The sequence below is a fragment of the Dermacentor andersoni genome, chromosome 6, assembly GCF_023375885.2.
Source record: "Dermacentor andersoni chromosome 6, qqDerAnde1_hic_scaffold, whole genome shotgun sequence".
In the NCBI taxonomy this organism is placed as follows: Eukaryota; Metazoa; Arthropoda; class Arachnida; order Ixodida; family Ixodidae; genus Dermacentor; species Dermacentor andersoni.
The window spans coordinates 18,200,395-18,223,755 of NC_092819.1; the positions used below are offsets into that span (position 1 = coordinate 18,200,395).

Consider the following 23,361-nt stretch of genomic DNA (forward strand, 5'->3'; position numbering starts at 1 on the left):
GTAATTACGTAACCTTGACATCAAAATCCGGGATTGAAAAAGTTATTGGCAAAGTGTAGCTTTGGGACGTTAACTGCCACTGATTATTTAAAGGCAGAAACTGCGGTTACTTTCCTGTTCTAGAAACCCGCAATCAAATTTTTTCTGCGCCGGGCTTTTATAAGTGATACCACTAAAGTATGTGTGTGCAGCGGTGTCAGTTGTTAACAGCTGTTCGGCGCGAAGTTGCAGAAGATTCAGACCCGCACCCGCAGAATAATAATAAAAGATGGAGGGGAGTTCTGTTTGTAAAAAGAGTTGCCAACCTATCGTGATGTTATCAGCACCATAATTTTCCCTTAAAAGTATCTAGTGGGGCATTACAAAAGGTAGGAGGAGGGGGCAGTCATCATTAATAGACAGTGATCATTTATACAATCAAAAAACAATTTCGTCAGGCCAAAAATATAACATGCATATAAGAACAAAAAAAAGTAAAATACTTCATACAAGAAGAATTAGGGCAATAACACAACTGTTCTATGCAACACTAAAGACGGTTAGTAAAAAGAACATCACTTGTGTGGTTGACTGCGTATGTGCTTTGACAACGCTTCTTGCCACCTTGAAAAGGGTTCTGTTCATTTACTGTTGAATTGGGTAATTTATTTCACTCATTAATGACGACTGGATGAAATGATTGATTAGAAGCGTTAATCTAATCATGAAATCGTTGCATGCGTAAAGACTTATAAAGTTGGACATGTTATTAGGGAAAGCAACCGGATAATGGAAAACAACTCTTACGAACGAGAAGCTTCGTGAACTTGTGGTTCTCGTTCATACACCAAAGTGGGAGCCCTTGTCGCTCCTGAAGAAAGTAGAAAAGCGAATAATTCGCTGACGGAAGCTTGGTTGGACTTGAATGCAGCTTATTGCGCACAAGACGAGGACAAAGAAGAGGCTGAGACCTCTTCTTGGCGCAAAAAGCTGCATTCACGTCCTACCAACATGCCCAAACAGTCACCTTGGTTGGACCACGTGCGCAGACGGCTCTACGCCTATTTCCCGCTGTTGTTTTCAGGAAAGAGGGAGAAAGAGAGAAAGGATCGTTGGCATGAGGAGGCGCAGCCGCGGCTGCCTTACAGTGGAGAGAGGTGAAGAACGAGAGAGCCTGTCTGGTTTCCGAAAGTGTCGGGAGGGGCGAGACCACCTCCAGTGCATCTCGAGGCGGTTCGTCTCTCTTTTGTACTCTCGTGTACGCGGTGTCGGTTTTCGTCGGCACGTGCTCCAGGCGAGACGGGCGGCCGTGGTGCTACCTCGAAAGGACGAGACCCGCTTCAGCGCCGGGCATTTCCGTGCATCACTGCCCTACATCTACCCCTTCACGCGATGCGCGCTTAACTGCGCACATCGAGGGGACGCCTCTTACGCATTGACCAGCATAATGAGGATCACGCTGCAGTCGCATGCATCTTAAGTCATATAGACCCGTGCTACGAAATTGAGCGGACTCATGTTACCCACTTAACCAGGAATTCACGTTATTCATCAGCCTTAATTGTTTATATGACCACTGCAAGGTTAAGGCCTCTCCCAGCGATCTTCAATTTCATTAGCTGTATTGCGTCAGTCGACTACATCTTATGTCTGCAAATTTTCTAACCTTATCGCGCCACCTTATCATCTACTATTTTCCCTTACCTTGGCACCCAACGCTAACGGACCACTGTTTCCCCTGCGCATTACATTAATTCAATTTCTTCCTCTTAATATTAGCTAGCCGCGTTTGCTCTGCAACCTCGTCTCGCATATCATTTTGCCTATCTGCGCCCGTTGGGCGGTCCTTCTCAACTTCTAAGTTCTTACGGCGATGTTGAGTTCTGGCGATGTGGTACTCCCTTGGAACGTTTAAAACTGCTTCAGGTTTTAGCCGCAGGCCCATTGTGCTGCACGCAATTACACCGAGACAGATTAGAGGCAAGATTCGTAGAGGGGAATACGTCAACCGCGCCGTGGCGCATGGCTGCACGGTGCTTTAATGCAAACACTTCTCGCGCTGAACAGTGCAAGCCTCGTCGCAACGGCACTGTGCCGACGGGGCCAGATTCACATCGAATGAGCTAATCGCGAAATAATCATCCACATGTAGTTTGCCCCTATGTTCCACGAATTGATGTGTTTAAATGCTCGTCTTTGCGAAAAACGATTGATACAGCCACAGCAGAGAGCTTTGAAGAAAAACTTGGGTTGGTTATTTTGGGATGTGTTCTGTGCTCGTGATGTAGAGTTAATAATGTACTGCAGGTACGGGAATTGCAATGCGTTTGTTCCCCTAATGTAACAGCCCGATCAGACTTACAGTGTTTAATATAAAAATGAAATACAACTAAATAGAAAGGCAATCAGTGCTTCCCCGTGCAAAGGACTCTGTGGACGTATACAGGATGTTTCACGTAACATGAACCAAGGATTTTAAAAAAGATGTGGTTAACCGCAACTGAATGAAACAAACGACATATGGTTTGCCGTCATGTGGCGCTTCTTGGGGTATTTTTTATATTGCGCTTAGTGAGTTAATTGACGAAGATCAATTATGCAAACTTTTTAAAAATCACTTTAGGACCAAGTGCGTTTCGTTACGTTGTAGAGGATATTCCAAAATAACCTATGCAATTTTCTATGGCAACGTACATGCTGCGTGTTGATTTTTCCCGGCGTTTAAAGAAAGCCCGCGAAATACGAAATAAAACCACGTGACGGCGCTCGTGCGCTATCGCATTGCAGCGCTCTCAACCGCGCTTCGTGCGAAAGAACCGTGCGCTCGGGCCGTGGCGAAGTGACCGGCCGCGTCTCTAGGCATAGGCTTTACAGTGAGTCAGCACCTTTGTCAGCGGCGCACGGAAAGGAAGCACCGTCGTCCCTGGCAAGCGCTAGGCTCGACGCACGGCTGAGAGCGTTGCAATACGATAGCGCACGAGCGTGGTCACGTGGTTTTATTTCGTATTTCGCGGGCTTTCTTGAAACGCCGGGAAAAATCGGCACGCAGCATGGACGATGCCACAAAAAATTGGATCGGTCGTTTTGGAATGCCCTCTGCAACGTAACGAAACCCGCTTGGCCCTAAAGTGAATATTTAAAAAAAATTGCATAATTGATCTTCGTTAATTAACTCACTAAGCGCAATATAAAGAATACCCTCAGGAGCGCCACATGACGCAAACCATATGTCGTTGGTTTCATTAAGTTGCGGTTAACTACTTCTTTTTTTATAATTCCTTCATTCATGTTACGTGAAACACTCTGTATATGATATCGCACGGGAAAGTATGCTTTCGCAACACAAAGTACCAGAGTATTTACAAGGCACCTTTTTAAATCTTTGCGAACCATCTGGGCCTTTGTTGACCCGACCGTGTCTGCCGTTGCTGTCTTGCCGAATAGCTGCGCGCATGACGTCGCGTATCACGTGCGACGAGCACGTGCTCCCGCGCCTGTTTTAATTAGGTCACGGACACACGAACGAAAAGGGGCGAACCAAAGACAACCTCGCCGCGCTGCACGCGTACCTCTCCTCACCATTCTTCCTCTGACAAACACCGCCTTCGCCATCGTGACACGTCACGGCGTCTCGGAGTGTGCCATCGCACGAACTGACGTTTGCTTGCATTGAGGCACATATGCGAATATTAATTTTTAAGACCGAATTGAATGCAAATAGATTGTGCCAGGAGCAAATCGAATCGGACGGAATACTTTCCGAATAGTTTGCAAACAATGAACAGACGTTTTCACAATTAGTATACAAAAGATGTTCGCATATACTGGTATTCTTAACGTGATCGATTAGTTACTGTCATTACAGCGCACGTTATTCTTTATTGCATTCTTTATTGAAAATGCAATCAAACGAAGCATTAGCAACAAATAAGCGCAGTTTGCACGCATACACGGGACTTTTCGGGGAGCGCGAACGATCGCTGCGCAGCCGGTAAAGTCCGGCTTCCTGATGGCCAACGTGTTCCACTACGTGAATTCCTCCCGCAGGGATGAAATTTATCATACTTTTGTTCGTGTTTGCTGTTTATTTGCGCACACTTGACGTTTTGAAATATCCTAAAATAATCCGCAAAATATTCGTGTCTATACGAATAGTGACTATTCGATTCGTAATTCGAAAGTTGCTGTTAATCGCACACCCCTACTTGTGAATAGTGTGGCGCACAAACATTGCATCTTCTTCGTTACACATGACGTTAGAGTTGCGACCTGTGCGGTGCATAAAAATTGCATGAGCTAGGTTGCGCGTTGCTCAGGATGACATATCGTATTTAGTTCAGGAAGGCTTCGCTTAATTCACAGGGATTCCACGATGCGGGCCTTGGATCTGCATAATTATTAAGGACTGTCGACTTAATCTGTGCCGATATGACTTCTTGCACGCAGCACGAGTTCCATTTAGAAGTGTATCTCGATGCATAACGTAATGTTGGTAAAGAGAGCCGTGGCTGTACCATCGCTAAACCACTAACAATCGCTAGCTAGGATGTCTCGATGCTCTTGTGCGGAGCGCAAATGCGCCCAAAACAATCGGGAACGTGCACAGGATGGCGGGAGAATTGGTGGCGCCCAACAGCACGCTCATGCTACCGGTGCATTATTTTAAAATCTAGTACAGAGGCCAACGCGTTGTGATCAGATGGTGATCAGGTCCGAAGAGGTACGCGGGAAAGCGCACTTGCGGAATTTCGCAAGCATACAACTCGCCGTGGTTGCCTTTGACGTTGCACTGCTAAGCAGGGTGATCGAATCCTGGCCACGGCGGCCACATCTCGCAGCTGTGAAGGTGTTGTAGTCAACGCTGAGAAGCGTGATTGGCCTCTATTCCTCTGGACGAACTGATGATGGATCGAGCTTAGGTATCGGCACAATACGACCGTCGCGACGGGGCAGAAATGCAAAATCGCCCGTGGTACCGTGCATTGGGCGCGCGCTAAAAAACAAAAGGTGGTCGAAATTAATCCGGAGACCCCCACTGCGGCGTGCTTCACAATTAGATCGTAGTTCTGGCACGTAAAAGCACAGATGTTAATTTTAGTTAATTTTATATATCGGGAGAATGACTGAAGTAGTGTCCCTGCATAGACTGGAGAGTCGACACCTGCGCCTGACCTTGACGCCGCTTTCTTAAAAGAGGTATCTTTGTTCCACTTTGATAACATGTCGCTCTAAGCCGAGCGCACAGGGGGGCAGACTCCCCCCCCCCCCCCTCCCCCCGAAAGTTTGGACAGCTCGGGAGGAATGGCATGGTCGTGTGTTCCATGTCCCATGCATGCTATCGACGGCTATTTTGACATATTGTTGTGCATGACATTGCACTCACTATCTACCAGCTTCGATCATTCAGCATTGGTCAAAAGATAACATGCTCTTGAATTAATGAGGACAAGATGTACAATTAAGCTCTAGAACCATTACTCAGTTAGCATCCTTATACGTTACCGACCAATTCTTTGAAAAGCACAACGCAATACTTTTGTGTTTTTCATTTATTCCGCGAAATGTCCGCGAAATCCGCGAAATGTCCTAAGGTGGATAGCACGCGAAAATGAAGGTGGTGGATGGGGGAAGCGCTGAAACATAGCTTTGTCCCTCCTAATTAAAAGCTCTCTGCACGCCTGTGGTTACAGATTTATCCGTTTCTTTAATACGCCGAATATTGTTCAATAAGCGCGCTTCTCTGCACAGCTCCGAAGCGTGCGGTGCTGTATACGTACGGGGGCAAGCGCGAATAAGCGTGGAGGTTAACCGGTTCTGGGACTGCATGCACAATTGTACAAGCAAAGACCTCTAAATCGAAATTTATAGTTAAAACAATGAAATTTAAAACGCATTTTATAGTCATTGACACTTTTCATTAGACCTATGCTATGAAATTAATATGCACGCGCCATGCTAGGGAAGAGTTGGAGCATTGACTGCTCGGTATTTGTTCGTGGCACCAGTATGTATAGTCATAAAGTGGGTTTTCTGCTTTCATTTATTGCCAGAATTGTATGGACACTCCAGGCGCATTTCTACCGTCGTCGTTGCCGTGATGTGTAAAGTGCAAGGGCGATAGCATCGTTCCCGCGTGCCGTATGCTGTATGTGCGAGTGAAAGCGTGCTAGGGTCGGCGGCTCAACCTCGCGCACTAGGGGGGAATGTGGGGAGGAAGCGAGGGGGGGGGGGGGCGTTGTACTCCAGCTGCTGCTGCGTTAGCATGGCCGCGCGTCGGTCCAATCTTGAAACCCATCTGCGATGGGGACTGTTTCTGATAGCTTTGTGAGCGCTGTGTTTTCGCCACTTCGTTCGCATTGAAGCGAGAGGCAGCACAAAGGTCCCTTCGCTTGCTGCTGCTGCCGTGCTTCCTCACTGCAGCGTTTTGACAGCGAGTGCGCGCGGTCGAGTGAGAGGTGTTCATGTTGGTTTGTGTGTGCGTGACATCGTGCTTGTTAATTTAGTTAGTAAGCGAATACTTACAAGTTTATACAGTCGATAAAACTGCTATCCTTACTTCGTATAGCTGTCTACTAATTTGCTATTGCAATCGATGCTTTGCCTTTGAGCAAGACTGCGTCTTTATTTTACAATAGTTTACAGCTAGGTTAAGTGACTGGGTGTTCTTCAAGTAGACAGAATTGTCAAATGCGTTTCAGTACCGTAATACCCGAGGCATGGAGTCACTTGGAGAAGTAGAAAACCTCATTGACATTTTTGAGTTATGTGGTTTGCTGCTGTAAATCTAAGAAATGTAAAAAATAAATTTTCTTTCAGCAGGCAGAATTATAAGCGCCTGAAGGGGATGAAGGTGGTTAAGCAAAATGAGAATTCTGCATGTGGAGTAAACACGGATAACACAAAGATGAGGAATTTTATATTAACCAAACTTTTTGAACATGCCAGAGAAGGTGACACTAGTGATGGAGCTAGCTATTGGAACCATCCTGTCATGGCTGGCAGAGCATGCCACCACTCAAGTCCCATGCCAATCCATCAGATGTTGTAGACCATTGTTCTCTGCCTTTACATGGCCCCACCAACCCACCAGTGATAAGATTTCTCTGCTTTGACTTCAGGTGGTGACACTGCCTAGTTGTGACGCCCAAGCATATCTGCCCAGTAGCCATCCCACTTACTCCTGCATGAGAACAGGGGAAGAAGTGCTGGGGTTTTGAAAATTTGAAAGTACAGGCAGCCATTTGAGCGAAATCCTGGAGTCCCAGCATCAGTTATAGTAACAATACTTCAATCAGATGTTGCTGATAGTACTGTCTAGCGATTGTGCAAGTTTTTTGTCATGCTCAAAAACTGTTGCTAGGCGCCTTCAAGACAAGATTATGGTGCCATAGACTGCCGTCACATTTGTGTAGAAAGAGCTACTATTCAGTGTTTTGGGGCACAAACACACAAGGCCGTAGTGTCTACTCCTTTTCTTTTATTAGAAGTGCCACTCCTCCACACTGCAATGTGGAACTGGCACTCTTTGGAAGTGGATATCTTAATGGATTTGAATATGCACATGACACCATGCTCATGGCTGGCTAACTAACAATCTTCTCTGTAAACAGTGGGGCGAGCGGCTGTCCACCACAGGTGCTTGGGATGTACCACTGCACAGCTAGTCCTCCACACACACACACTCCTGCTCGTGCACAGGATGTCCACATTCACTGGTACTGTGAACTGGTGCCAAATGGTGTTGCTCCTAGTTGCGATGGGTCCTCCATTTGTGGATTCACTGCAACAAGGTATGTGACCACAGAAAATGAGACACTTGGGCCCCACATTTAGCTTAGGTGAGATCATTACGTGATGTTAAGATGCTGTACTGGTACAAACGAACGAACACAATTAGGAATACTGCTAAAGGTAAGCTCTCAACAACTCAGAAAATAAACAAGGTAGGTTTTTTAAATTCTAATTTGGAACTGCTGAGCCACAATGCTGTCATACCTGGCTAAAGAAAGCTTCTATTATATCTAGTTTTTCACTTTAAGTTGATCACAGCTTTTACCAAAGCAAGAAGTGGTACAGTCCCAGTGGTAAAAGGTTAGCACAAGTGAGTGGTAGCTGGAGCAGCAAAATCACGACACGCAAAGCCATTGTTCCCGAGTACGCGGACAGCGAGAGTGCCAGGCACACTCCATATTCCAAAGCAAGTGTGGCCGGCAGAAAGCAACACACACACACACACACATATGTAAAACCATCATCAGCCTAATACGCCCAATGCAGGGCAAAGGCCTCTCCCATACTTCTCCAACTACCCCGGTCATGTACTAATTGTGGCCATGTCTTCCCTGCAAACTTCTTAATTTCATCCGCCCACCTAACCATCTGCCACCCCCTGCTACGCTTCCCGTCCCTTGGAATCCAGTCCGTAACCCTTAATGACCATCGGTTATCTTCCCTCCTCATTACATGTCCTGCCCATGCCCATTTCTTTTTCTTGATTTCAACTAAGATGTCATTAACTCGAGTTTGTTCCCTCACCCAATCTGCTCTTTTCTTATCCCTCAACGTTACACCTATCATTCTTCTGTCCATAGCTCGTTGCATCGTCCTCAACTTTAGTAGAATCCTTTTCGTAAGCCTCCAGGTTTCTGCCCCGTACGTGAGTACTGGTTATACACTTTTCTATACACAGCTGTTATACACTTTTCTCTTGAGGGATAATGGCAACCTGCTGTTCATGATCTGAGAACGCCTGCCAAACGCACCCCAGCCCATTCTTATTCTTCTGATTATTTCAGTCTCATGATCCGGATCCGCGGTCACTACCTGCCCTAAGTAGATGTGTTCCCTTACCACTTCCAGTGCCTCGCTACCTATCGTAAACTGCTGTTCGCTTCCGAGACTGTTAAACATTACTTTAATTTTCTGCAGATTAATTTTTTAGACCCACTCTTCTGCTTTGCCTCTCCAGGTCAGTGAGCATGCATTTCAGTTGGTCCCCTGAGTTACTAAGCAAGGCAATATCATCAGCAAATCGCAAGTTGCTAATGTATTCTCCATTAACTCTTATCCCCAATTCTTCCCAATCCAGGTGTCTGAATACCTCCTGTAAACACGCTGTGAATAGCATTGGAGAGATCGTATCTCCCTGCCTGACGCCTTTCTTTATTGGAATTTTGTTGGTTTCTTTATGGAGGACTACGGTGGCTGTGGAGCCGCTATAGATATCTTTCAGTATTTTTACATACGGCTCGTCTACACCGATTTCATAATGCCTCCATGACTGCTGAGGTTTCGACTGAATCAAACGCTTTCTCGTAATCAACGAAAGCTATATATAAGGGTTGGTTATATTCCGGACATTTCTCTATCACCTGATTGATAGTGTGAATATGGTCTATTGTTGAGTAGCCCTTACGGAATCCTGCCTGGTCCTTTGGTTGACAGAAGTCTAAGGTGTTCCTGATTCTATTTGAGATTACCTTAGTGAATACTTTGTAGGCAACGGAAAGTAAGCTGATCGGTCTATAATTTTTCAAGTCTTTGGCATCCCCTTTCTTATGGATTAATTATGTTAGCGTTCTTCCAAGATTCCGGTACGCTCGAAGTCATGAGGCAATGCGTATAAAGGGTGGCCAGTTTTTCTAGAAAAATCTGCCCACCATCCTTCAACAAATCTGCTGTTACCTGATCCTCCCCAGCTGCCTTCCCCCATTGCATACCTCCCAAGGCTTTCTTTACTGCTTCCGGCGTTACTTGTGGGATTTCAAATTCCTCTAGACTATTCTCTCTTCCATTATCATCGCGGGTGCCACTGGTACTGTATAAATCTCTATAGAACTCCTCAGCACTTGAACCATCTAATCCATATTAGTAATGACATTGCCGGATTTGTCTCTTAATGCATACACCTGATTCTTGCCGATTCTTAGTTTTTTCTTCACTGCTTCTGGGCTTCCGCCGTTCCTGAGAGCATGTTCGATTCTATCCATATTATACTTCTTTATGTCAGCTGTCTTACGCTTGTTGATTAACTTGGAAAGTTCTGCCAGTTCTATTCTAGCTGTAGGGTTAGAGGCTTTCATACAGTGGCGTTTCTTGATCAGATCTTTCGTCTCCTGCGATAGCTTACTGGTATCCTGTCTAACGGAGTTACCACCGACTTCTATTGCACACTCCTTAATGATGCCCATAAGATTGTCATTCGTTGCTTCGACACTAAGGTCCTCTTCCCGGGTTAAAGCCGAATACCTGTTCTGTAGCTTGATCCGGAATTCCTCTATTGTAATAATTGTATTCCTCTAAATGTCATGGTAACATCATTGCTGTTCACCACTTTGAACAATCTTTGCAGAGTAAACTTTCAAAACTTGATCACAGGAGCCCTTCTGGATATGGTCAAATTCCAATATTTTTGCTTATGAGCCCTGTGAGCCAATAAGAGCCAACAAGATGGCAAATTTAACAATATAGCAAGCTTTCAGTATCTAGAATAATGGTGAACATCTATTAACTTTGCGTTCCAACAAAATATGCAAGCAGAGCAAGAAAAAATAATTCTTTTGTCCAACGAAATGTGATGGCAGCGCTGCTGTACTATTGTGACATCATGCTGTGCAGTTTGTCTAAAATTTGCCAAGTCAGCGCGAGCTCAGCCTTTCAGTCAATACAAAACAGCAAAAATGGACCTTCAGAAACTAGCTTTCACTGTTATAATGAAGTTATTTCTTTACATTTACTTTCAATGTTTCATTTTTATGCCAAATGAAGCTTACCTGGTTTGAACTGCTCTGCAGAGTATCGTGTAAACAATATTCCAACACCTTCTATCAGAGCCAATAGAACACCCCCTGCAACCAAGGCACAAGGACATCAAAGTCTGAATACTATGCAAATACCTCAGGCACCCACACTAACAAATAAGAAAATTGATAAGTAACATCTCTTAAAGGGCCCCTCACCAGGCCACATAGCAAATTTTGGTTCTACGATGTAAGTTGATATGCGCCCACTAAGGAGTGTTCTACCACAAGAATTTTTCAAATTAGTTCATTAATAACAGAGATAAAAATATTTGAAGTGCTGTGAGCCCATAATTTTAGGAAGCGAGCGTTACCACCAACATGACACTCTCTCCACTGGCCCCATCCACCCTGCGCAAGCGAAATTCCTTCCCTATGTTCTCCCATACTAGAGCCGGAGTGAGCAAGTAACAACTTTATCTGGAGCTGGAGGATCACATGACGAATATGTCACGGGCCCCGCCTTCTTTTCTCTCTCTCTCTCTTGCGTTCTTGTTGAGTGCTGCATTTCCAGTGACGGTATCGCACACGAACTGTTGCATTTGTCTAATTTCACGCAGTGGATGATTTTGCGTTATTTGCACGAGAACAATGCTTATTTCTATACATTTTAATTCACCTATTGAAGCAACAAATTAAACAAATAACTGATGTTGTCTTGAATAATTCTTGAAGACAGCGCAGCCACGTACATAGGCGCACTTGCACGATTGACGACTTTCCGGCTGGGAGAGCGGCACCCACAAGGAGAAAGGCAAATGACATTTGGTTTGAAATTTAAGTTCTTCCCGCAGCACATTGGGATGTCATACTTGGCTAACTGTTAGCGAGCATTGTATGTACTGCACTTGTGAGCTCAAAATTGTCAGACCTGGTGCGGGGTCCTTTAATACAGACATATTAATTTGGAGCCTTTATAAGCACTTAATTTTTAAAGAAAATGCAAATAATGCACCAAGTACTGATAATATCCACGAATGAGAATGCCTGCATTTCCACCACCTTTTAGTAGTATTGACAAGTTTATGCCACCTTAATAAGGCACCAGTAGATATGGAATCATTTACCAGTGAACAGAAACTTACCTATAACGGCTGATCCTACCATTGCTCCAGCACCATCTGTCAGAAACATGTAAGAAAAAACCTGTTAGTGTATCGTAAGGGAACAGCTGGTGGCAATAAAATGGAAGGTGCAGAAGATGTGCTCTTAAGACTGACCCCGATTTTTCAAGTGAATGACATGTTGTGACGGTGCGATTGTTGTTTCACTGCAGGACTGCATGAACTGTATTGCAGCTAATTTCTTGCAAGAATATCAGGGAAGAGGGAAGGGTGTATGTCATACTGTGATGTGCCTGCTTACACATTCCAATCACAATGCAGACAAGACAAAGTGACACCCTCATGAGAGGCTGCCTGCCAATAAAAATAACTAGTCAACTCAATGCAAACAACCACACAGCCTAACCAGCAAGTAGTCCTTTACACTGTTTGACATTCTTGATAAATAAGATGCGAAATATTCAGAAGCAAGATTTGATGTTGTAACTACTTGCAAGCTTAATCTGTGCTGTTTCGGAATTTTAAGAGCGTACTTTGAGTGCAGATATAATTTTTTGTGCTGTAGTGGTTTCTGCTGGCTGGCAACCTGAAAAGTGCTGCATGAACAACCTTGTAAAGGTGTAGTGGGCTCAATGGCAGTGTTTTAGCTGGGTAGGCTTTCTTTCTTTTTTTTTTTTGCCCATCACATTTTTATTTGCGAAAGTGCGCCATGAGGGTCAGCTTTTATGTGTTTACACGCTTGAGCCTTACTTCTGACAGCCAAGATGGCTCCCGTGAGAGCCCCACTTGTGATTGAGTTCCACGGGTCTTCTTTTTTGCGAATCTTGACCATGGTGCAGTCTATTGTTGAGAACAAGCCACCCCATACTGCAAAGTTTCCTGCGCATACAGCATACCACTTATTGTCAATGATCAGCAACACATATACAAATACCAGCAACAACAGGTACAACTAGTAAGTTCTCTAATAGCCGTTAAGCCGTTATTTTTATTGAAGTGCAGAAAAGGAGTGAGGAAAATGTGGGTAAACTGCACAAAAAAACATGGTTTTAGTTAAGATTGAAGCAATGATAGAAAGGTTGCCCCTTCTCACCTCCTATGATGGGAGCTCTCTCCTTGATTGCGCCCAAGCTGCCGAGAAGTCTGCGATTCACGCCCTAAAAAGGTAGGCAGTACTGTGTCAGCATGCTAATCGGGACATACATGAAATAAACGGGCACACATGAAATTTAACTGGCTTGTGAGTTAAATCTTCAAGGTCGCTCACAATGGTGCAAAGAAGGAAGTCATGCTTAAAGTGACACTAAAGAGAAAAATGATTTCACCTGTTTTATTTATTTATTCAAGATCCTCGCAGGCTTCGATGCGGAGTATTGTGTGAGCGGGGTTACAACAAGGTTAAACAATGAAAAAGAGCAAAGAACTTGTACATAAATTCACCCTTATGGAAATGGAAGTTATACAGTAGTTAGCGATAAAGGTTGTATCCAGTTTATACAATTCAGGCTTGAGTAAGAAATTTGTAAATGTACAGGCAATTCTATTTGAAACACGTTCACATGACAGATTCACATAATCAATTCAAAATCAAGATTTAAAATGTGCACATAACTCATGTCTAAAAGTCACAGGATTGGCAATATAAGCTATTGTGTCAGGAAGATTATTCCAATATTTGCGAATTCCACTGCATTTGTAAAGTACCGTCTTTCAATGCCAAAAACAACACTCTTAACATTAGAAGTTTGGTAAACCAGAAAACGTGCAAGAACGTGCAAGATGTGTGACGCTGCTGCCTTGGAGTTCCTATACTAGCCCACCGTGACATCAGGTAATTCTGATGGCATCTGCTGGGTCCTAGTTAATGTTTTGTGAGTAAAAGCGGACTACATGGTGTTCTGAAGGCGCCAAGGACTGAACATGGCAAGAATCTGAAACTTTCACTGAGCCAATGCTTTGTTAGTCTAAATTGATGAGTGTATTTCTTTAGTGTCTGTTTAAAAATGTGACGGAAGGTCAGTGTGCCCCGATAAAAGTACTTTGCACTACAATGTATAAATTTATAAATTTTCTTTAGGTACATGATTAAGGTAAACAGTTTATTGCATGTTAAAAGCTAGTGATAATACTTTCACTGAAGAAGAGGGCAAGAGTAATCTGTGAAGCAGTAAGAACTAAAGCCAAGCGCTTGCTTACGACAAGTGGCACCAACTGCAGGGCAACTTTTAAGTAAAAAAATTCCACACCTTGACAATGTTAGCCATAAAATTATGCGGGTCCCATGCACTGCGGGAATCAACGTAAGCAAAGCTTTCTGTGCTGTTCGCTTTAATTGACAACAATTAGTGGTGATTTTGATCGCGAATGATTAATTTCTTTGTTTAGTCCAACACAAGAGCAGCGAGTTGATGTTAAACTTGCGTGCACCGCAGCTGTTTGTAGGTGTAGTAAACAGAACACACAGAGGGAGATGTTTGCTTGAGGCATTATTGTGCGCCATACTTCATAACCTCTGAGAAGGTTGAGCATATTCATTGCCTCATTTGGAACATTGCATCATGAAAGAAGTATTAAAATTTACTTGAATTATGGGGCTGTATGTACCAAACCCGCAATCAGATTATGAGGCTTGCCGTAGTGATGGACTCCAGATTAATTTTGACACCTTGGTGTTCTTTAACGTGTCCCTAAATCTAAGTGCACGAGCGTTTATTTTGCCCACATCATAATGCGGCTGCCGCGGTCAGGATCAAACTTGCGACCTCAAGCAATGCCATAGCTGCAAAACTACTGCAGCAAGCACAGAAGTATTGATTTGACGCGTGACCGCTTCTGTACTGTCGCCTAGACCCTACGATGCGCTTTAATTCAGCAGGCCCTGTATCAGTTGTCTGCTTGACTAATTTGCATGGTATTTGTTTTTCAGAAATAGCAGAAATGTACTGTACCTCACCGTGAAATTAAATTTATCCTGTTTGCCCACAACCGCTATCGTGTATTGTTTCCTTGCCTTCTCATGTCACCTTTACCCTGTCTCCCCCTTGTATGGAGACTGTGAGCAAGACTGGCAAGGTTGTTATTCATTTGTTCCTGTGTCAGTTCTACCCATTCTCTCTAGCTTCCCTTAGGACTTGCACATGAGTAGAAAGGTAAGCACTGCAATTTCTGCAATGCTTTTGCAGGGGGTCACGGTTAATTACAGCTGTCAAGAGGCTAATGTGGCAACGCCCAGGGAGCTCTAGAGGGCATTGTGCACATTCGATACGGAGCGAAAGTTAAAATGAGCTTCTCACGACACCTTTTTTCTCTGCCGCGTTCCTGTCATGCATACACATACTACGAACCACCCTCAGACACTGTGTGCCAGACAGCAGCAGCAGTTGGAAAGTCCAAGGAAGAGGCAAAGAAAGCTTGGCTTTAAAAAGCTTTTTCTTTTACTCTTCTCCTGTGATGCTCACAATTTAAAGGGGCCCTGAGCTACTTTTTATCGAAGTGGAGAAAGGCATTTGAAATGAAAATAGGCTCTTTCGGAAATACTTTGCCGCAAAAGGTACTTCAATGCATTCAGCAGAAGCGGAGTTATTGGCAATCAAACACATCCTCTGCTGTGCTCCCATTCCTTCTTCAATGCTTTGCACTGCAAAGGCTATGGCGCAGTGGGGCGTGCCCTTGACACTCTGCCTTCTAGATGTCACCGTGGCACGCAGTTCAAATTTCACTTTGAATGTTGACGTAGATGCTACGACTTCTGATTTTGGTGCCTACAACACACTAAACATAAGCCAAACGTGGTTGTCCTCATTGAGCCACAGTGCGCTTAGCCAGTGGACTCGTGGCGGCTGCGGTATCTGCACTATGTAGCTGACCGCAGCTACCAATAGCAGTTATGTATGGGTATCTGCTTTATTACAAAATAAAGCATAAGCCTGCCTCCTTAAGAGAGTAAGGAGGCAGGCTTCTGTTGAAAAGAGAGCAGTTGAGAGAAAGGTGACGTCACGATCCACTTGTGTGCTCCAAACACCGCATATGACAGCAAAACTTGGCTGAGATGTTCACAGCAGCATATCCTACCCGCAGACTAGGTTATTTCACCCAGCCTGAGGGGTGGTTCAGGGCCCCATTAAGAAGTCACATAGTTTCGAAATCAGGTGAGGGCAACAGAATACCAGCTTTTATTGAGAAACCACTGTCTTTGTAGTCGCATTTCAGTAATCCTCAAACTACTGCCTGGAAGCAATGAATACAGTTCACAGACCTGATAAACAGACATCGCTACCATAAGAGTCTGATATCTAAGGGCTAGCCCACACAATCTACTGGCCTCCCGACTCACCGAGGGTGCATTTCTGAAGCCCTTTATGCTCTGAAACACAGCACCACCAATGGCACCCATGGTGAAGGCACCACCGCAGTCATCTACAATGCGCCATGGGCTGAAGGAGAAAAAAGGATACATTTACACAGCTTTATCACGAGCCACGTCTATTAGGTAACTGTATTAGGCAACTTGTTGCCATATCTTACAGACACTTCCATATGCAGACACTGCTCTAATAAAACAGGTTATGTGACTGGCATCTAGTGCACTTTGTGTTCTCAGGTGCAGTGAGCAAGAGGTGGACCTCAGTACCTTCCACCATGTACCTCATGTATGCGCACTGATATCCGTGCCTCATGGGCACAAGAAATGACATTCGTTCGTTAATGCCTTAAGTTCCCTAACTACTTTTATTTTTTTAGCGGTGCTGCCACATGCTGAAATTGAATGACACTTGGTGTGGTGATGTCGATGACAGCATCTTCTGAAGTGAGCCATGTTAAGGTACTGAATACAAAGTAAATATGCATCTACAAATATACTTTGCGCCTTCATAAATAGTGAATCATGAAAACAAGCATACTATAGTGCTATTAGCTCGCGTTTGTTGCTCTCCTTTACAACAATGCAACCAACCATAGCAACTTCGGCCTTTCCAAGTCAAATCCGAAGCCCAAAATCAAAATGGCATTTGGCCCGTCGAAATTGTTTTAACGCTGACTGTAGGAGGTTCACCAAGTAAAATTCCTTGCAGGAGTGTTGTAGCTTAAAGTTATGCATAAATTATTTTTTACTTGGTACAGACTGTTTCAAATACTTCAATTATACTGCACTGCGCAGGCTATCGTGTCGAGGGTATACCACACAGGTATGGGTGTGACAAGGCAAGAGGACATCACTGCAAGTAGTGATGATTCTGGCACGCCCATGAGCAAAGTAAACTGGGGAAGTATTCTGTAAGTGCTGATTGGCTGTGGCGCCTCACTGCTGCGGACGCGCAGCCCAGCCCAGCCAATCGGAACTTCAACAGCAGACGAAATGGACATGCCCACTAGATGGACTCTTACGGAGTACCTCCATAGGTCTACTACTAGTTGAGAGCAAAATAACGCAGGCTCAAGATTAATTTTGACAACCTGGATTTTTTTTTTACGTGACCTCAAATTACGGTACACAAACGCTTTCGCATTCCGCCCCAATCGAAATGTAGTCGCGACGAACGGGTATCGAACCTGCGACCTCGTGCACAACAGCAGAACGCCAAAGTCACCTCGGCAGGTCCAGATAATTTCCTAACTTGCCCAGCACTTTGACACCATGACGCTGGTGTGCGATTTGTTAATCATTTGTTATGATAGTGGATACCTTAATTCCATTCCACAATATTCAGAATTCAATTTCACGAAAGGAACAAATGAACGATAAGCTGAACAACCGCGATAAGAGACAGCGCATTGTACACTGTTCTACCTTTTATATATTTTTTTAACATTACACAAGAAAATACCGTTATTGAAGCGCATGCCTTTTTATGTACGTTTTTACTGTCTGTGCAAGAAATAAAACGCGATGACCACAGATGTCAGCTGATGCTGCGACTCCGCAATTCATTCAGATTCCGACCTTGGGAAGCTATATCAAAGCTTTCGAAGGCACAGGTGGACTGACGCCAAAACGTTGCGTGATCCGTAGCAACACCTGCCAAGTGTATTCACGGCGTAAGTGTCGGTTTGTTACCAGTAACATAAGTGCATGCGACGCACAGCTATGCCCTTTGTGAATGTTGTAAGATCGTAGTTTCACTGTTAACAAAAGTTGTCACAATGCGCACCAACAACCACGCCTGCTTTTAATGAAAACGCAGGTCAGCTTTTCGGTTAAAGGCTAGCGATATTTTTTCGAACACGCACACCTACCGAACAGTTTTTGATCAGTTGTGAATGACTTGATTTCGACTTGACCATAGTAACTCAACATCTCACAGCTATGATGCAATAGCGGCTTCTTGCCCGAACTGAAAGATAACCGACAGATATTCGGCTGCAGTGTATCGGGGCCACGCTCTAAAACCTCGTACGTCTTGGTGAATGATTTTCGGCGCTCTCGAGAGGTTAAACAACGCAAAAAATAGGAAATTACCATGGTTCACGTGCGTATTCTTCCATGATGTTTTCGGAGGAGGCGAACGAAGGAGGAGGAGGAGCGCTAGATTATGTGGCCAGACATTACTTCGCGAGCCCGTCAATGGAGCTCTAAATAAATAATAACTTTTACAATTGGTACAGAAATACTTTTGTAATTTGTATTAGTTTTTAGGTAAGCGGTTGTATATATACAATATTATTTGTATCATTATGCACCACGTTTTGTTTTTGGGGTTATGCTGGTTGCTCTTACGCCGTTAGATGGCCAGCCAGGCCAGCAATCAAGAAAAAAAGAAGGGAAAGGACACGCAGCGCGCGCGTAATGCGAAGACTAGGCAACTAAGGTTTTTGATATTAATCAGCTATGTTAATCAAGGCAAAGATCGTCCGGTTCGACCGCTTGCTCTGAACGTGTGTATTTGCTAGCTGTGTCTAAGGAGGCCTATCAAGGGGTAAGTGGATTCTGTTATACTTTTCAGGAAGCTAATGGCTCCACTATCCAACGACTCAATTGGGAAGTCGGGGTGCGCGTATGCGCGTTGTCGCTCAGTGCCACGCATTTATCAGTAGTTCAGTATTGCCGGCTATTGCGACTACTTAGTACTACCTAATATAAGCCTCAAACATTGCGTAGCTGGCGTGGTCGTCTAATTGTCTTTCGACGATGGGGTGTGCCATGTCGTGTCGTTGCTGCAGCGAGTGAGCAGGCTCGGGCTCACCGCTCTTGTGACGCCTTCAAGCTGGAATTTTGTCCTTAGTGACTCGGAAGCAGCCCTACATAGCCGTGTACGCATTTCACGACCCATTAAGCACGAACCGAGGCAACCGATGACTTCACTTCCAATTCCGTCTGAATTAGTCTGGGGTATGAAACGTGATCTGGAAGTTTTTAGGCCTGTTTTTTGTGCAAAGATTGTCAATACCATTCTTAATCTTATAATGCTATGAATATAAATTTCTTTCGCTTGCGACTTTCAACTATGGTGGGTCCACTGTGCAGCTGTTGGACATAACACCTGGTTAAATTTTGTTACCTGTCACGTTTGAAATTTGCGCCTATGCATTTGATGGCTTCATCCATGGTAAACATGTTAGGCCATTTTAGAGGCTTTTCTGCTTTCCTTTCGTTTTTTTTTCATCCTGTTAGTGAAAGTAAAATGCCATAGAATGGTGCATGATTTGACCAGCAAAGTGTCTATAGAATTTTTTTTTTTTATGTTGCATTGTGCTGCTGAACATGAGTTCATTAGTGTTAGTTCCAGCCATGGCTACTGAATTTCAATGGGGGTGAACTGCACCTGCGACCACTGTGTTTGCTGTTGGGCTAGTTGGTACATGGTGCTAAGGAAAAAAGAGCACAAGAAATGGGATAAAACAAGAAGTACAAGCACAAGGTGAACTTTGAGTGAAGCAATCCTGAAACGTGCAACAGAAAACACGATGGCTTTTGTTCCATGCCATAGGAGTGGTGTATCAAATACCGCTGTCTTGCTGTCATTCGCACTTCAGGGAAGTGAGGCGGTGCTTAAAGGGACATTAAAGACAAATATTAAGTTGAGCTAGACTGACAGTTTATGCTTCTGTACTAACAAATTTTTCATTCATGATCAAAACAGCTTTTGTGAGCAAAAAGATGTCGAAAATAGAAAATCTGAGTGGCGCCAACTGTTGTTGACTATGATACCTAATGTGTGGAGCTTTCACAGAGAGTGGCCGCAACCTACCACTGCAAACGGCATTGCTTTTCTCTATTTACAACGGCTGAGGTGGCAGTGTATGGCATTTGACCACTTTACTGGCTCTGGCAGATGAGGCGTAACCTGAGCCCAAGCAGAGCCAGAGTGACTCACGCAAGCTGAACACTTACACCCACCAAGCAATATGCTTCGTATATAGAGCTTAATAAAGAGTCTACAAATAACAGCTTAGAGGGTGGTCACATGGAGATGACACCAAATCTTCCGCTTTGATGCAGGTGCTTCAAATTGAGAAGCAGCAGTGGGACCTTTGACGGCAATTTCCTGAGCAAAAACTGATATAGTGGCATACAGGAAACGATGATAGACTTGTACATGAATACTGTCATTCTAGCTCGACCTTTTTTTTTCTTTTGTGTTCCTTTAAGTGACCGCCTCGGAGAACACACAGGCTCCCTGACGTCTGCTCTAAGTAGCAACCTGGCCTTGCACTGCCGCTCTTGTGGATGTTGCCCGGTGTTTGGTGGGACTCGCATTTTATTTGGACACTAAGACCAGTGCGCTCCGGAGGTTCTTGAGGCCTACGCTATACAGTGTGAAGGAAAAACATCTGAGCGTGCCGTTGGTGTTTCTCATAGGAAGAGTTAGCCTACTTGGACAATTATTAGAGACCGGATGTTTAGGTACTAGAACATTAAGTTTTAAGCACCTATAACAGGCACTAAAAGCATCATTTAAGGCATAAGTAAGGGCCAAATACCGTCCTTTAGGCATGTATAGGCTCAATAAGAACTTCCACTGTGCATCTGAGGATAAATTACAATTTTTTAAGGAACACAGCTCACTGAACCCTTGTTTTGTGAAACTCGCTTGATTTGCTCGATTAAATGGGATGAGACAAGTTGCATAGGTTAGAAGACTTATCTGGAATTTAGTGTGACTAGACACCATGAGGAAAGTTGTGAAAGCACTAACAAACAAGTAGCATTTCAAGATTTTTGGGTTTTGTGTTGAACCTTTTTTTCACTGAGTATTGGTTTGTATGTAGAAAAGCTATGTTCAACAACTTCCACCGAAGTTAGGAGCACATATCTGTATTTCCATGTGTTTGATCATCCAATGCCCTCTGAAATTCCAGAATGTGCGCTGGTCAAAATCTTTGATAGTTCTTTCAGTACAGAAAACTTGACATCTTTGCCTGAAACAGACTGAAGCTATTTTAATTGCTGTTTTGAAATCTGATCTGTGGGTCAAGTGCATCGGCTTTTATACATGACTCATGGGAAGGGTCCAGCATAATGGCTGGTGCCCGCTTGCCTTACAAAAATTACACTATTTGCGTCACGCACACAGTCTGATTACACAAGATTTGGCGACAACGTAGGCAACAAATGGAATCAACAATAATATTTGAGAAAGTTGCAATGCAAGTGAGTGCACTGAACGATAACATCAAGTTGTTACCGCTTGAAAGCGGACCCCAGAAAAGGATGAACAAATGATACACAATATACGTGGTCAACAGCGATGGCAGTGGCATAGCCCCCCTCTGGCTATGCCAGTGCCTCGTTCACATAGTGGCCACAACACAGTGAATGCAGTATGTTAATTTTCGGGAAGAATTCCAACAATGGCATTTTTGCTCCCCAATGCCGCTCTTGAAATCTTCAGCTACGAATTCAGCACTGCAAACCTCTGTCGGCGGCATCGCAGGCTTCCCAGTCTGCATACTTTCACCATCCATTCCATTTTAAGACGTGCCTGCTAGCAAACTTATATGGTCCTTGGCGGCTCAAATTGTGCAAAGGTATGCAACATAAGTTGTTGCTTTTAAGTTCGTTTAATTGTATGTGGGAAGGATATTGTAGGACTGGAGTACTGGCAACAGATGCGAAAATGAAAACGCGCCCGATTTTGCGGAGGTATCATGTAGAGGCTGCAGATAATCTGCGAAGCATTTCTCATTTGCTGCTCTACAACACCACAGTCTACGCACATTCAAAATACCGTATTTACTCGAATCTAGGCCGACCTCGATTCTAAGCCGACCCCCTAAAGTCCAAAGCCAAAAAATATATATATATATATATTATATTACCTGGAAGGTAGGCCGAACAAAAAAGCGAGGACAGCGTTCACAAACTGCAAACAGCATTTATTGAATCCGAACGTTCAGAGCTCATTCAATGTCGGCGTCGCTGCTAGACTCGTCGCTGTGTTCCTTGTCACTGTCATCTTCAAACAGTGCACTATCTTCGGTACCGTCAGGCGTATTAGTTATGCTGCACTTTCTAAAGGCGCGCATGATCAAAGTACCTGGGATGTCGTCCCACGCTGCAGCTACCCAGCCCGCCAGCTGCGATAGCGATGCACGTCTGATGTGGCCCGTTGGCGTTAGCATGTGGTCTTCATCAGTCAACCAGTCCGTGTAATATTTCCACAGACGATCCTTGAAAGGTTTGTTGATGCAGACATCAAGTGGCTGCAACTGGCCCGTCATGCCGCCTGGTATGACAGTGAGGTCCCTGTTCGCTAAGGCGAGCGCAGCCTTCACGTTGTCAATCAAGTGCCCACAGTAAGAATGGACGAGAAGCAGCGAGTTCTTTGTCAAAAAGGCTCCTGCATGCTGTCACCACACAATCTTAACCCACTCTTCCACCATCGCACCCGTCATCGAACCATTCTTATTTGCCCGCACAATGACATTTCTTAGGAAAGTTTCTCGAGCAGGCAGTGTCTTCCTTTTAAATATCATATAAGGAGGGAGTTTATGTCCATCAGCTGTGCAGCACAGCATCACAGTTGCGCGCTGCTTCTCGTAGCTCGCAGAGCGCACCTTCATTTCCTTGGCACCCTTTTCATTCACGGTGTACACCACTGGCATATAAAAATACACAGCCGTCTGGTCAACGTTGCCGATTTGCCCAACGTTGTAGCCTGCTGCTTCTCTCTTTCGCAGCACGTAGCACTGAAAAGCTATCAGCTTTTCTTCGAAATCGCTTGGCAGCTTCTGGGTGATTGAAGTGTGACGTTGGAGGCTGAAGCCGAAGCGCTTCATGAATTTCTGAAGCCAGCCCCGGCTGGCTTTGAAATCCTTTGGCATTAGGCCTCGCTCCCTCGAAAGTTCCCTAGCTTTCGCTTGGAGCACTTCTGTTGTCACTGGAAGGGCAGCTGCTCTCTGCGACCGAACAAAGTCAGCCAAAACTGTCCACTTCGTGGTGACGGCCTTTCTTTCGTCCGCTAAATGCCATTCTCGTTGCGGGGCATGAACAAAGCTGTTGTCGCTGTCCCCTCCAATGACAGACGTCTTTCTCATGGACGCCGAAGTCCCGCCCGCCTTGAAGGTTCGACGATGCCTCT

General features: G+C 44.5%; 2 protein-coding genes across 3 annotated transcripts in view; one reads left to right on the top strand and one right to left on the bottom strand.

Moving 5' to 3' along the window:
* Positions 1-7,504: 7,504 nt before the first annotated feature.
* Positions 7,505-18,407, bottom strand: Tim17b (Translocase of the inner mitochondrial membrane 17b). The gene is made up of 7 exons (XM_050169952.3): positions 18,300-18,407; positions 16,176-16,275; positions 12,936-12,999; positions 12,593-12,721; positions 11,864-11,899; positions 10,752-10,826; positions 7,505-7,759 (listed from the first exon to the last, which is right to left on the bottom strand). Exons 1-7 carry the CDS (start codon positions 18,323-18,325, stop codon positions 7,689-7,691), a joined length of 501 nt encoding a protein of 166 aa, XP_050025909.1. The 5' UTR covers positions 18,326-18,407; the 3' UTR covers positions 7,505-7,688.
* A 153-nt stretch (positions 18,408-18,560) lies between these two features.
* LOC126521295 (uncharacterized) overlaps positions 18,561-23,361 on the top strand; it is a 42,305-nt gene continuing 37,504 nt past the window's right edge. Inside the window, exon 1 of one of the 2 annotated variants that reach the window (XM_050169953.3) lies at positions 18,561-18,756. The gene's annotated coding sequence lies outside the window, so the exon portion shown is untranslated. Of the gene's footprint in view, positions 18,757-19,000; positions 19,699-23,361 lie in introns of those variants that run through there. The other variant, XM_055065896.2, reaches the window with a different exon arrangement.